The sequence below is a fragment of the Lagopus leucura genome, unplaced genomic scaffold (genome assembly GCF_019238085.1).
Source record: "Lagopus leucura isolate 7727_CA_CO unplaced genomic scaffold, USGS_WTPT01 Super-Scaffold_100004, whole genome shotgun sequence".
Lineage (NCBI taxonomy): Eukaryota > Metazoa > Chordata > Aves > Galliformes > Phasianidae > Lagopus > Lagopus leucura.
Window position 1 is genome coordinate 30,776,146 of NW_024962264.1, and position 15,125 is coordinate 30,791,270.

Consider the following 15,125-nt stretch of genomic DNA (forward strand, 5'->3'; position numbering starts at 1 on the left):
GGCTGGAGGTGAGCAGTCAAGACGAGACAGCATGGCAGGCAGTCACATTCACCAATGGCAGAGGCACGCAGACAAAACAGAGGAGACACAGACAGCTCAGCCAGAGCCTCTGCTGCCAGCAAAACAGCAGAATGTCAAAGGGACAGAGACACTGCTCAAAATGAATTAAAATACATATATGTAGGAAAAAAAGGATGAAACATGAAGTGTTGTGTTTGTGACTGAGGAAGTTCATGGCAGAGCAAGGCTGTTTGTCCATTCAGCCAGTGGCAGCACTTCCCCAGGTGTGGAGATGGAGAATCAAAGCAGCAGTGATGAGAAAGGGCTCTTTGCCATATGCAGAATGGCTGCATTTTCCTCCACCACAGAGCTGCTTTGGGGCCTGGTGTGCTGCTGCATGGTGCCCCCTGCTCATGCACAAGATGGCATCCTGAGAGACTTCCAGATCTCATACTTCTCAGAGATGTGAATAGGAAGAAACAGCCCAGGAAAATCTGGCAAATTCAGGCTTAATTTTTTTTTTTTTAGCTTTAGACAGATGCATGTGGTGAACTCAGGGTTCAAAGAGACAAAAAGACAAAGAAGTCTTGCAGAAAGAACAGGAGATCCTTACACAGTGTGGGACAAGAACTAGAGTAAGGAGGGTGGCGGTGTCCCCAGGCATGTTTGGGGGTGCGTCTGAGAGTGACCCTGAAGTCAAAGCCTTGAGGAGGTGCTGGGGCCCAGGAGCAAGATGACACACCTTAAGCGCAAGCAAATGAGCACAAGAAAACGAGAGCTTGCATTAACACAGACTTACAGACTTTCACAATTAGAGAAATCAAAGGATGAGAGAGAAAGAAAAAGAAAAAAAAGGTGCAGAACCATGTTCTCGAGATCGGCAATGCAAGGGTGACTGAGATGCAGCTCTCCGCGCTGCCATTTTGGACTGCTATCACTTGATCAAATCACACAGCTTTTGTACAGCAAAACAAGCCCTTACCATGATTCTCCTGAGTTTCTGCTTTACATGGCAGCAGGGGTTTGAACACACAATTGAAATGCTGCCAGTTATCAGGATCTATCCCCTGGCAGACCTTTGTCATTAAGCAGAGCAGGGACAGTCTCCAGCTCTAACAGCATTAGTGAAGCTCCAGCAGGCTTCCGCGGGAACCAGGCTTGCCACAGCACGGGAACCACAGCCTGCTCTGGGCTGCTGCAAAAACAGAGCATCCCATCAAATGGGAGGACTGCTTAGGTCTGGCATGGGGAGAAAGACATTTTTACAGTGGCTGCCCTCCCCTGTCCCCATCCTCCCTCTCTGATTGCAGAATGAAGACTAAACCCTCAAGTCCCTCCACGTGGCAGCTCCCACACGTGCTTACATCTTGGTTTGTCATTTCCCAGTAAGGTCTCTCGCCATAGGACATCACTTCCCACATCACAATGCCATAGCTCCACACATCGCTGGCTGATGTGAATTTGCGGAAGGCAATTGCTTCAGGTGCCGTCCATCGGATGGGGATCTTCCCTCCCTGCAATGAGAAGGGATAAAAAAAAAATACAGATTGCAGAAGAGGGCAGATAGCATGCAAAAGAGGACAAAACAGCACTCCTTAGAGCACTGAGGGATGTTATTTTCTCTCTGGAAAGAGACATCGAATTTTAAAGTAAATCTGTTTGACAGCATGGGGCCCCTTTCCACATTATCTCAGCCCATAAGCATTTGTAGGCTGCCTACTAATTGGCTGTCCTGAAGGTTTGTTGTTTGAATGCTGTTTGAATGCTGGGACATGTATAGGATCAACATCTCAATTATGTTGCACTGGTTGGTAGGGGAATACAGTTCCTCCATTTCTAAGAGCGAGCGGGGGAGGAACAGACAGCTCTGAAGCCGGGGAAGACTTTGATCTAATGAGAGCTTCATGCAAATTGCTGCGGAAGTAATGCCTTTTTTTTCCCCTCAATGCAGTCCCAATCCTGCAGAGAGATCTGCACAGTGGCCACAGAAATCTGTGCGCGCAAAGACCTGCCTGCCTGGCCTTGGCTGCGGGACTGAAAACGATGTCACCTCCCACAGATCACTGTGGTTTATCTTTTATTGCATTTATTTTACAAATACTATTACTCTAGCACAGGGAGAGCTGTCAAATGCTCTTTGGTATTTCCTTTTCCTCTTTTTGATTTTAGGAATCAAACTTCAGACCAGCTCTGAGAGAAGGAAGGGGGGAAGGGGAGTTTGGATTAAGAAATACTTTTCTCATTGGGTTTAAAGACTTGTCTCCCTTGATATATATCAAAATATATCTTACTGTGAAGTCCTTTCCTCTGTGCTGAGCTGCATGTTGGAAAATCTCCTCGAATGTCCCCTAATGCTGTTTGTTATTAGAAAAAGGTAGAATTTGGAACACATTTAAAAAGCAAATTAGAAAAGTTCCTTCTTCCAATAATTATTTATTCACAGGCTTATCAGTGCATGCCTTAAGTGAAGGGCCAGATTCTCTGCAGTGCCAATTAGCACACAGCAGCAAGTTGCAGTCACAGCAGGGCTGGATGAGAGCCCTTCAGCCCACAGGGAAGCCCTGGTCCAGCAGTGCTCTGAGCCCCATCATGGGACTGTGACTGCCAAGAGCTGAAAAGCCTCTCCCAAATAGCAAAATCTTTCCAGGACCGGGGAATGTGACCCAGGGAGCTCCCATCACAATACCCATGGAAAAATGTGTTAATAATGTGTTGGAGCATGCCAACCTGACATGCTGTTGGAAGCTTTCTCCAGGACCTGTGATGCTGGGAATGGGTGCTGCCCACCTGCCTGACACAGGTGAACTGATGCCCAGAATGGATGATTCCTGCCACAGGCTGGAGCAGTCCTTTCTCAAGTTTGGGAAAATTAGTGTTGATGAGGAAGGTGGTAAACACAGCACATTAGCAAAAGACATTATGTGCTTGCCAGTTTTAAGAGTTGAACTGCCCAGGAGACCACTATGGGTGCCACTCTTGGTCCTTCTGACCTTAGGTATTCACCAAAGATGGCAAAATACAGCTGGGAGTGCAGCAGCTTCAGAAAGTTTGTTATTTGACTCTGGTGCCCAACACAAAACCTCTAAGTTATGAGACTGCCATTAAGTTCTGCTTTATTTGGCCATTCTTGCTTCTAAGGTATAGACTGATCCAATACTGATTAGCTGACAACATCTGGTCAAACACTCATACCTAGTTTTGGGCCTGTGGACTTGTAGAAACCACTCTGCCAAACGGCCTGACTACCAAAATGTGTCAGGAAGCACATTTTTCTTGGACTCAGTCTGTTCAGTATTCCCATATGTGGTGCTCAGGGACATGATCTAGCAGTGGGTTCTTAGAGTAAGGGTAGTATGGTTAGGTTGTGGTTGGATCAGGTTTCCATCCTGAGCAATTCTATGATTACAGAATCACAGAATCGTAGGGGTTGGAAGGGACCTCCAGAGATCATCGAATCCAACCCCCCTGCCAAAGCAGGTTCCCTACACCAGGTCACACAAGTAGGTGTCCAGGCAGGTCTTGAACATCTCCAGAGAAGGAGACTCCACAACCCCTCTGGGCAGCCTGTTCCAGTGCTCCGTCACCCTCACATTTGTGCAGAACTTCCTATGCTGCAGTTTCCAGCCGTTTCCTCTTCGCCTGTCTCCACACACTGCTGAAAAGAGTCCGGCCTCGCCACTCTGCCCCCCACACCTTAGATACTTATATATCTGGATCAGGTCCCCTCTCAGTCTTCTTTTCTCAAGGCTGAACAGACCCAGTTCACTCAGCCTTTCTTCATTGGAGAGATGCTCCAGGCCCTTCACCATCTTCGTGGACTCTGCTGGACTCTTTCTAAGAGATCCCTGTCTTTTTTGTACTGGGGAGCCCAGAACTGGGCGCAGTACTCCAGATGAGGTCTTACCAGGGCAGAGTAGAGGGGGAGGATCACCTCCCTCGACCTGCTGGCCACGCTCTTTTTAATGCATCCCAGGATGCAATTGGCCCTCTCAGCCACAAGGGCACACTGCTGGCTCATGGCCAACCTGTCATCCACCAGGACACCCAGGACACTCTGCAGAGCTCCCCTCCAGCAGGTCATCCCTCAACCTGTACTGGTGCATGCAATTATTCCTCCCCAGATGCAAGACTCTACACTTGCTTTTGTTAAACCTCATCTGGTTTCTTTCTGCCCAGCTCTCCAGCCTGTCCAGGTCTTGCTGAATGGCAGCACAGCCTTCAGGCGTGTCAGCCAATCCTCCCAACTTCGTATCATCAGCAAACTTGCTGAGGGTGGCCACTATCCCCTCATCAAGGTCATTGATGAAGATGTTGAACAAGACCGGACCCAGCACAGACCCCTGAGGAACACCGCTAGTTACAGGCCTCCAACCGGACAACGATGGCACCGCCAACGACGACCCTCTGCACTCTGCCAGTCAGCCAGTTCTCGACCCACCTCACTGTCCACTCATCTATCCCACACTTCCTCAGCTTTGTTATACGGATGTTGTGGAAGACAGTATCAAAAGCCTTGCTGAAATCAAGGTAGACTACATCCACTGCTCAATTCTGTGCTGATTCTATGATATAACTCACCCTGGTAGTGTACGCTGCTTCAGGATCGTCTTCTAGGACTCTGGAGAGGCCAAAGTCGGACACCTTGCAGACTAAGTTGCTGTTGATGAGGATATTCCTGGCAGCAAGGTCTCTGTGTACGTAACCCATGTCAGACAGGTACTTCATCCCTGATGCGATGCCTCGCAGCATCCCGACCAGCTGAATGACCGTGAACTGCCCATCGTTCTTCTGCAAAGGGAAGGAGACATTTGATCAGATGAAAGTCTCTGCACCCTCAGCATTGCACGTGCACAAACAAAAATGCAAAGGCGAGTCTCTAGGGAAGAAAAACAGGGAAATTAATAATTCATTACTCTCATGCTCTGACCATGAAGCTTTTCAAAGTTTCATTGTTTGGATAAGCATCTCTAGAGACAAAGCTAAGGAAATGTAGTTCTTTTAACTGGAGATCAAGCAGCAAGCTATTTCCAATGGTGACTGATGAAAAGATTGCTTCAGGGAGAGAACATGTATAAAAACACCAGGACGGACTATCTCTGAATCAGCCGACTGAGAGGCGCCAAGTTGCTTATAAATCCTACCTGCAAAAGTCCACGTGTCACTATTTGGGGCAGGAGCTCTCCCCATGCTACTACACTGCATTTCTAACTGTTTCCTCCGTCTTCTCAAGGAGGTCTCATGAAAAGCTTTGACATTGCCTGGTTTTTGCCACGATGCAATATGGATGTGTCAAGAAGTTTGGCAGGATGAATGAGTCCACACAGCACTCTGCTCTTTAGAACAAACACAACATGCTAGAGTTTACTGTTATCTGCTTGTATCAGTGCATGAACCATGTCTTCACGAGACTGCATAAATACAGACCAAGCAGATAACTGAGCTAATTCTGCCTCCAGACTGCAGTAATGGCTGGACCAGCACCCAGCAAACATTTTTGTTGATATTAACTTTCTGCAAAGAACACAAACTTAATCCTAGCCCCCCTGGAGCAAGTCTCTAAGCATTACCTTTAAAAATGTATCCAGAGAACCATTTTCCATGTATTCTGTTACTATCATTACAGGTTTGCCTGGAAAAAAAAAACAAACAAGTGTGCAAGATTGTTAGTAGCAATTTATTAAAAACAACAACAACAACAACAAAAATAAAGTCACTTCATAATGTCTCTGAATGTGAATATGTAGTCACGCAATAGTAAATCTAAACTGAGCAGCCACTGGATCCACAGGATGATCACACTTCTTGCCCACATGTACACAGAGACAGGGGGATCAAGGAAGGGAAGAAAAGGTGACCCCGAATCACGGATGGGGAGCAAATCCCAGATGGCTTTTGTGAAAGAGGTTACAAGCTGAACTCTCATAGTCCTGACAGTTGCCCCAGCAGAGCCAATACTATAGCCTCCACACTCTGAAGTAACTACACGAGCCCAACGGGAGCAACCAGAATGATCTGAAGTCTCTATCTGAGTGTGATAATCATCAAGGCTAGGAAAAGATGGGATTACATCCTGTGTATTTCAAGAAATCCCATGTGACCATCCCCGTAAGTACATCTGAAATATGAAAAGGAATATTAATGCTGCAGGACAGAAGCAAATAAGCACAGAGCGAGTGGCAGTGGAAATTAGGAGGTTTCAGTGTACAAGAAGAACAAAGCTGTCAATCAGCCCCCCAGAACGGGATCAGATGCCCTTTCTCCAGCTCCACGCTGACCTCTGTGCATCCCACTCCTGGTGGATGTGCTGGGACACCCACTGCTCCCTGGTGCCGGCACGGAGCTCCTACTCCCTCCTTTGGCTACAGCCCAGAGCGGAGGGCACAGCCTGCCGTGGGGCAGATGTTGGGTTAATACCAGTGCCGAGTCTGCATGCAGGGAAGCACCAGCAGCCTGACTGCAATTACAATTTCAGGAAGCTCTTTGCTGTGCCGATTCTTTTTCACCTTCCCTAAATAATAACAAGATCTCTTCCCAAGATGTGTACTGTATTGATTCAGTGAAGTAGTTAGAAAAAAAAAAGGATCAAAACAAAAGTTCTTAACAAAAGACCTGGCCTCCTATTGTTGACAGGAATAATAATGTTTTTCGAAATCCATTTGATTAATTTTCATGCCCGAGTCATTTTAATGGTAATTATATATATAGTTTTTGCTCAGTTTTTATATCTAATTTCTCGCTAGCTTGCCACAGTAGCATAGCAATAATTAATGTGGTGTGCTCCAGCCCTTGTAAATTCAATGAAATCTTATAAGAACATGTAAATTATTTTTTATTTAAATCAATTTGCATTAGCTAGCATGAAGCACAGACAAAAGAGGAGCTGTCAGTTATTTGTAAAGTGCATTATAAGTGTCTTTTGTTGAAACGATCAACGAGAGCTGCCACATGTCATAACACGCACACGAAGGTAAATGCTCTTAAAATCAGTTCATATTCTACCATTAGGACCGATCTTAATCTTCCCACTTTCCCACTATGTTAACCATTTGCCTAATTTACTGTTTAATTATCTACATAATAAAGATAATTGTGAACTTGTCAATCAGAACTCTTGCCGTTGTGCAGATCCTACCTATGTAGCAAAAGGGACTTGCACTGCTTCCATTTTTTCAGCTCTTATCGCAGCTATTGTCTGAGCTCAGAGCTTGCCAGAAGTATTATTTTTGAAATGAGAGCTGCACCCTGGGGCCAGGAATAATAATATCATGTGTCCCAAACACTGCAAGCTTTGTCTTCAAGGATGGCAGACTTGAGTCCGTGCAGAGCTCGATGCACAGAATGGACCCTGTGATTGTGGAGGAAAATCCCACATACACACTCTCTTTTTACACTAAAAAAGCATTCTGGGATTGCATGAACACAGCATGGTGATGCATGTAGATAGCAGAGCCAGACAGGGAAGTGCTGGCACTGGTGTCAGAACAGTTGCAGCCAGCCACATGGACGTGAACTTTCAAATGCACGTCTGCTTCTTACAAAAAAGTTTGCCCCTGCTCTCAACAGTGCAGATTCCCATTATGTTAGTTTTCAAAAGATAATGGGGTTCTTTTATTTGTTTTGTTTTCAGTGGGGAAAAACAGAGAAGCAGTGAAGTGAAGATGCTGCTGTTTGACTGTATGTGCGTTGGCAAGGTGTTTCTCTGCATCACTGATGAGTGATTTAAGGTAAAACCTGGATTCTTTAAGCCGCCTGTCATACAATCTCCACAGAGAGCATGCTGCCATTTCTGATGTGCCCAGTCTAATGAGTTGCTGCAAAGCGACTGCAGGATGGGGCCCTTATCTCTGACACATAAAGGCAGCACTGCAGTGAGACTGGCATCTCATCACCCCACCGCCCCCAGGGACCTCCTGCAGGATCCCACCTTGGGTTTCCATCTGAGAAAATAAAAGAAGATCTCTGCACTTATGTTTCATTATCTGACAGCCGCAGGTTGACACTAATTGTGAAATAAATTAGTCCCGTATCCAAGAGCATGGAAATAAGGACACAAACAGAGTAACTTTTAACCAAAGTAAATTAAAAGTAAACACTGGCCCTTTTAATGTGCTGGTTTGATTCTCTGTCAGCAGGGCTCCCTCCCGCTGGTGGTTCGGGGCCATAAAATGCGTGCAGATGTCATTCCTACCCATGTACACATTGTCAGAGCAATGAAATGGAATGCTAATGAAAGAGGGACTGCTGCCTCTGTAAAGCAGAAATAGCTAAGGGCTTGTCTGCATGGGCACAATGAAGACCATTAATCCAAGTTATCTAAAGGTGGGCATTTGAAGTAATTAGTTAAATGGCATTGAGGCTATGCATGAATATTCTCATTCAAAATTAAGAACGGACTAATTCAGTTTCACTTAATTTACTTCTGAACTAAATCAGGATGCATCAAAGATGTTTCACACTAAAGTTCCGAATCTACGATAGGGCAGCGACTCAGTTGCTAAATGGGAAGAGAAGTTAAAAAGTACTCAGAGATAGCATCATAGTCTGGGATTTATAAAATTGTTTTGGTACATTCAAAGTCCATTTGCTCCAAGTCCAATTTAGAAGTTGCTCTGCTCCAGCGAGGAGAAAAAGGGTTCCTGACCCCTCCCTGAAAAGCTGCCACAGTTCATATGGAAAACTTCAGTCTACTTTGGAAGAGGACTGGAGAAGAGGTGGGCTGAGTAACTGCTGAGTCTCCCCTCCTCAGGCTCAATGAAAACTGAATTAAATAAGCAAACGTAATGTGTAAAGGAGAACAGCTCCAGCAGCACTAATGGAGGAAGAGCTACCTGAGATATAAGCTGGGAGCTAAGGACCTCAGGAGGGAGACAGCACTCCCAAACACCCATCCTGGTTTTGGGATTACATGTTTGCAAAGGAAACACCTACAGGTACAGACATTAGAGGGCACTGGCCAGAAGAACTCAGGGCACAGAGTCGGCAGAGCCATCTCCTCAGTTTCTAGGGCTCAGACCCCTGCAGGCAGCCAACAACTGGATCTACCCTGCCTCGGATACCTCAACCTCTGGAAACCTGGGAAAGTGAAGCACTCCTTCCTTCTCTGCACTGTTTTTGCCTCATCTTTGAGAAAAGCATCTGAAATCCAGAGCCACCAGTCATTCAACACTGTTGCATTGCCTCCAACACAACACAACAGCCCAGGTCATATGGTTGCACTTACTGCCTTTCTCAGCTCCCCTTTGCCATTTATTCCCAGCTCAGTTCCCAGAACAAATCCAGAGCTCTTAAGCTGTAAAACCCTCAGCACTACCACAGCCTTTGAATCCGATGGCTCCTTTAAGCAAAACCTGCTTGCTGGGGAGAGCCACATCCTCTCTCTAAGTGAGAATCCCACCCATCTGGCCCTGATAGCAGAAAGACTCACACCCATGTCAGCAGCAGCTTTTATGGCTGTGAGAACATCACTCACTTCCTGCCCAACAGCCCTCATCCCTACAGGGCTAGAAATGGGCACTTTCTGTCCAGGAAAGACTGATGTGGTGAGGCTCAGCCATTTGCCCTTTCATATTCTCCTAAACATCGAAATCTTCAGACCTTAACATGCACCCCTTGTCCCATACACAGGCCTCTCCATTTATTTGGTTCTTTCCACTTAAAGCACTCAGCTGAGTGTACAGGGTCAGACTATCATATGCTGCTTTGATGGGCTCACAAGTGGACATGCCCCTCAGATCAGGACACACAGCAAGGTCATACTCCTGGGGTAGAACTGTTGCACAGGCTGTGACTCTGAGAAAGCACACACATTGTTGCCAAATTCATCCCCTACTTTTTCTCCCCCGCCTTTATAAAATTTATTTGTAAGAGAAACCTATTTTTGTTTATTTTTTTTCTTAAAAGTTTTGAGAAATACGATTTCAAAGAAAAAAGCAAGACAAGGCTCTTGACTGCAAACTAGAATCAATTCAGAGGATGATATGATGATATTAACAGGACAGACAGCCAATGTCTGCATCTTCTTCACTGTAACTCTGAGAAAGAGCTGAATCTGGAGAAGACGCCTTTAGTGAATGATGGTTGGTGCTAACAGCAGCCATGTGCCCCAGATACCAGCATTTCAATGGTAGTGGCTAAGTTCCAACATTACCAGTCATAAAGGCAAAAGGGGTTTCCGCCATTCACACTTGCGAGGCTAGCATCTCTCAGGCTAGCTAAAAACTTCCCCAAACACTTGAAATATAATTTTAATTGAAGGAGTTGTTACCCACAAAAAAACCTTTGATGCAAATAACTTAGCCACATTTATTTCTATCTGGCAAATATTGGGCTGAAATAAAGCGCACTGTGAAATGCTAGAGAGAACCCATAGGTCTGTTTGTGGGAAGACATGCATGCACACTCTCACTCCTCCAGATCCTCTAAAGCTTCCAGTCAGAAGGGCAATGACACCTCTGCACTCTTCCTGCACTCTCACCTCAGCTAACTTCCATTCTTGCTCACATCCCCTGTGAGCAATCATGAGGTCCCATCATGACCCTCTGCCAGCACTTTGCTTCAGAGGCTTCTCAAAATAAGATGGCTGGAAATCATTTGGTTTGGCTACCCAGTCTTTTGATAGCAAAATTCTCTACCTTTCCCTGTCAGAAAAATCGCTCTCTATGTCTCAGCATTTCTTTTCTCTCATTGGAGCTCATATGGTCTCAAAAGTAAAGAAAAAAAGGCAGGAATAGGAAGTGAATCTGCTGTAAGCACTGAGGGGAAGGCTTGGTATCGTGGCATTCAAAATGGTCCCACGTGGCTTCATTTAATGCAGAGGATGCAACCAAATTATTTGGAAGGCAGAAGTCATGCAGCACGCTCCGCTGGCCCTCAGGCATCCTAACCTTACTCCTGTATCCACCATCTACTCCACCTGCACATAGCCAGGCATACAATCTCCCATTTCATTAGCTTCAGACCTTTGAAAGGGGATTTTCTCAGCCCATGTGTATTACACCTTAGGAGTTAATATTTTTCATCATTTCCGTTCCCAGACCTACCAAATGTGAAATTTCAGGCAAGGGGAGTTTGCTGCTTTTAGAGAAACAATGAAGTGCGCACTGACAACCTGAGTTATCCAGTGCTTCGTCCCCTACCTCTCCCATCAGCCAGTGTTCAAAGACAGCAGTCTGCAGCAGTCTGCACCTACTTTTTGTGACAACGCCTTCCAGGTGGATGATGTTGGGGTGGTCAAACTGCCCCATGATGCTCGCTTCTCCCAGGAAATCTCGCCTTTGCTTCTCTGTGTAGCCCACCTTCAGGGTTTTGATAGCCACTGGAAATTCACGTTTTCCCTGCAGTTTCAGCCGTCCACTGCAGACTTCTCCAAATTCACCTTCAGAAAAAAATCAGAAAGTATCACAGTATGCCTAAGGAATGCAGAGCACGTATCTGTTTGTAGGATATTGCCTACCTTCTACAGAAAGCTAATCAAAAATACCCAGGGCTGTCCCACATTTGTGAATATGGAAAACATCCAGTTTAACAACAAACAGCCAGTGTAGCACACGCCATAAACACAAGAAAACTAGGAAGCTGCAAATCTCAGTCTTTTAGAAAGATAAGCAGAGCTGAACGAAACACTCCTGGTGACGGGTTTGATCCCACTCTAAAGGTGAGCTGTTCCAGTATGTAATTTTCCTAAATTTAAAGAGCTATGCCCCATATTCCATTGGGCTTTTTCTCATTTCATGATATTTTTGCCTACTAGATGAAAGACTCCTGTCATATCCTGTATCAATGCTCTGTGTACATAGCTGTAAAACACAAACCAGTTGCTTCTTAACCTTCCTTTGCTAAGTTGAATAGATGGAATGCTGTTACCCTCTTACAGCAACGCATACTTTTATGGACTATGCACTCTTTCCAATTTTACAACTACCTTTTTTTAGAGGTAGCCTAAATGGTTATTTTAGGTGAACAGTAAATTACCTTTAAAAACACAGTATAAGAGGATGCCAGATATTCCCGCTGTTGGATGTGAATCCAAACACACAGCTTAACTTGAGCAGAAGTGGAAACTTAGTCTTTCAACCATGGAAATTAAATGTCTTGGACCTTGGTTTGTGCTTGTTTTTGCCCTTCCCCCTTTTTAAAAAATCTCAGATGAACTTTCAATCTTAATTTTTGCTTCAAGACTGACTTTAATCAACAAGGAGAAAAAGATGAAAGTAGTGCAAAAGAATCTGAACATTAAGTGATTAATTTCTCTTAGCATTCATAGAAGTAACTCAGCTTGGTCCAAACTTGTCTGTTTTCTGCCATTTTTAACTCAGTCACTGAAATTAAAAATTGCAGACAATGGCAGGTTTGTCCCTGGCTTCTACTGAAACAAGGGTACGCTCCACATTTGTGCCTAACAGCACAAATATTTCACAGCCCTTTTCTGGTTTCTAATGTTATAAATGCCAGCCCTACACACTGCTAGGGATCACAAAACTCATTTCCATACCAGCTCCAATAACTCTTTCAATGGTTATGCACGAAGCTTCTATTTCCTTGGCAAACTCGTGGACGGCTTGATTAGGGTCCTCGTAGGTGTGGGGATCAATGTAGGTTCTTACACCAGGCAGTTTAACTGCAAACACAAATTAGTGTTAAGAGCACATGACACAGCAGATGAGGATAACAGTCATTTCTATCTCTTGCACTGTCTGCTTTGCCAAAAAACACGGCAGCAGGGAAATCTATTTCTACTGCAAAAATGAACAGATAATGCTTTTTGAATGCTCTCTGAGGATGCCCCGTGCTTTGAAACACTGTGCAAGTGAGCACTTCCAGAAAATGACATTTAGTTTATATGTGACACACGTGCATCTTCATCATATTTAGGAAAACCCATGACAGTGGCCAGCTGGGAAGACAAGCAGCTTGAAGTTCCTTTTGGTGCTGAGCAATGGGCTGGCGCAGGGCCTGGTGCAAACCTGTGCTATCGGGAGACCTAGCTTCGTGCTGAGCAACTGTTAGAGAATGCCTGGGTGACCTTGGGCAGGCAGCTCTGCCTCTGCACACTGCAGTCCCTCATTTGTAATTCTCCCCACTGCAAAGGTTTATAAAGGCTTTGAGGTGTTTGACAGCACTGGAACGAGCCCTGGAAGCTGGTTATAGCCCAAACAAGCAGCCCTCCTGCAGGAAGAAGAGCACAAAATGAAGAATGCTGAGCAACAACTTGCAAAGCAAGTCAGATGGATGGCAGTTGATGGAGAGCTGCAATAAGTTATGCCCTACCACTCATATATTAACTAATCAATCAGCCACATTATTTCAGATGGAGTTACTGAAATTTAAATGAACAGAATATTTGCAGTACAAAGCCTGTGGGTTGTACCAGTGTAAATGTAATCAATACCAGGCTTTCTCTACAGGACTCAAGAGGAAAAGAAGTATTTTCATTATCTTTATTATAAGTTTGTTTTGACAATCATTAAGGCTACTCACATGAAGAAATGCTCATCAGTCTAATAAGACAGCTACATTACACAGTGGCTCTTAATTGATTTGCTTCCTGCTGCCTTCATTACATAGCACTAATGGAAATCTGACTTTTGCTCGAGATACGTTTGCCTTTTCCACCCCAAAAGGCACTTTACTGTTACACATCCACAGATCCCACAACGTTTTATTAAGGAAGGCTTTTCAGATGCTGGCTTTGAAGGTACCAAAGGACTAACAGTAATTGCAATATGTACTTTTCAGCATCACCACGGAGGCTCATTTATTCAGACCACCTTACAGTCGTTAATATGGCATTTCTGGAAGCTTCCTAAGAGTAAGAAGTGAACATTAATTCCTCATGTCTTGCAGAGGCATCCAAAGCAAAAAGTAGCTGTGGGTCCAGTCCTCACAGCCAGCTGTGGGCTGGCTGGAGCGGAGCAAAGGTTTACAACAGGTATTCTGTACAGACGCACCCAGAGCACACACTGAGAGCTGTGACATGCCAGCCAGGCAAAATTAAAAGCATCTTGAGTCGCACTGTGTATCCCAGCACCATGAAACAAAACAAAATGGCTGGCGAGGCTGATCCACTGCAAACATTCTGTTTGCATCTGTTTGCTCCATCCTGGAAAAAGAATATGTAGGCATGAATAGCTGGGCGCAAATAAGAATTGTTCCAACTCTCACGTCTGCACTCTGTTCTCCGTGAGGCTTGGAGCAGGGGCAGATGGGGACTTACTGAACAACAGAATTATCTGGATTCTTTTGTAAATTAACAGCAAAATGATTTCTGGAAAAAAAAAAACCCTCAGTTGTATTTCTCATTACCAGGCAGAGCAAAAAACACATATATCCATGTTGGAGCTTTACTCACTGTGGCCATTATGAAAATGCATCTTTTCTTCTTCTGGGTCTTGTTTAGCCTTGCTGTAGCCGCACCGCCTGGAAAAAAAAACAACAAGAACAACAACAAAAAAGAATGCTTTTGTCTCTGGAATAGCAGAATCCCCCTCATTACCTCAGTTGGGCAAAGCACAAAAACCCAGAGCAGTGACAAATCCAACCTCTCAAGTGGCTGTTCTGCTGCTGTCCCAGTTTTAGCTCATCAAACTACTTGCAATTTCCCTAATGGGATTCAGGGCCCAAGGCCCACTGATTTTCAATTGGACTTGTGCTTCTAAATCCCACAGATGCCTCTGCAAACTCCATTCTGCCATACATCTAATTTAGCTATTATTATGAAAAAAAAAAAAGCAAGAGCAGGAAGGACAATGGAAGGGGAATGGGATGAAACATTAGAATTGCAGAAATGGGATCTCCTAGTCAACAGAGCTCAAACCCCAGCTTTTGCAGGTACCGTCCTGTATGTACTGCACTGTCCCTTTACACACTGCATTCGCACAGAACTAAAAGTTTTTGGTACTGTAAAAATAGCCTTGTGCCAACATAACACGCAAAATGATAGGGCTAAAACAATGACTACCTGTTGGCTTACTGCCTTCCAGGGTCTTCTATATACTCCTGGCTCTGACTGGGTTTCCTACACACCTCCTACCTTATTCAATGGAGCTACCCATTCATGCAACCCCTTCTGACCAGCAGCAAGACAGATGTAAGGCACACAGTCACTGCCTGACCTATCTTACATCTGC

The 15,125-nt window shown here is 44.9% G+C and overlaps 1 protein-coding gene across 14 annotated transcripts in view; it reads right to left on the bottom strand.

Annotated features, from left to right (window-relative positions):
* EPHA5 (EPH receptor A5) overlaps positions 1-15,125 on the bottom strand; it is a 196,082-nt gene that overhangs the window by 18,766 nt on the left and 162,191 nt on the right. For 11 of the 14 annotated variants that reach the window (XM_042870472.1, XM_042870463.1, XM_042870471.1 and 8 more), the window contains 6 exons: positions 14,348-14,415; positions 12,491-12,616; positions 11,189-11,374; positions 5,568-5,629; positions 4,579-4,788; positions 1,365-1,514 (listed from right to left, as the gene is read on the bottom strand). In XM_042870472.1, the coding sequence (XP_042726406.1) occupies positions 1,365-1,514; positions 4,579-4,788; positions 5,568-5,629; positions 11,189-11,374; positions 12,491-12,616; positions 14,348-14,415 (802 nt within the window). Of the gene's footprint in view, positions 1-1,364; positions 1,515-4,578; positions 4,789-5,567; positions 5,630-11,188; positions 11,375-12,490; positions 12,617-14,347; positions 14,416-15,125 lie in introns of those variants that run through there. The other 3 variants (XM_042870476.1, XM_042870473.1, XM_042870477.1) reach the window with 2 other exon arrangements.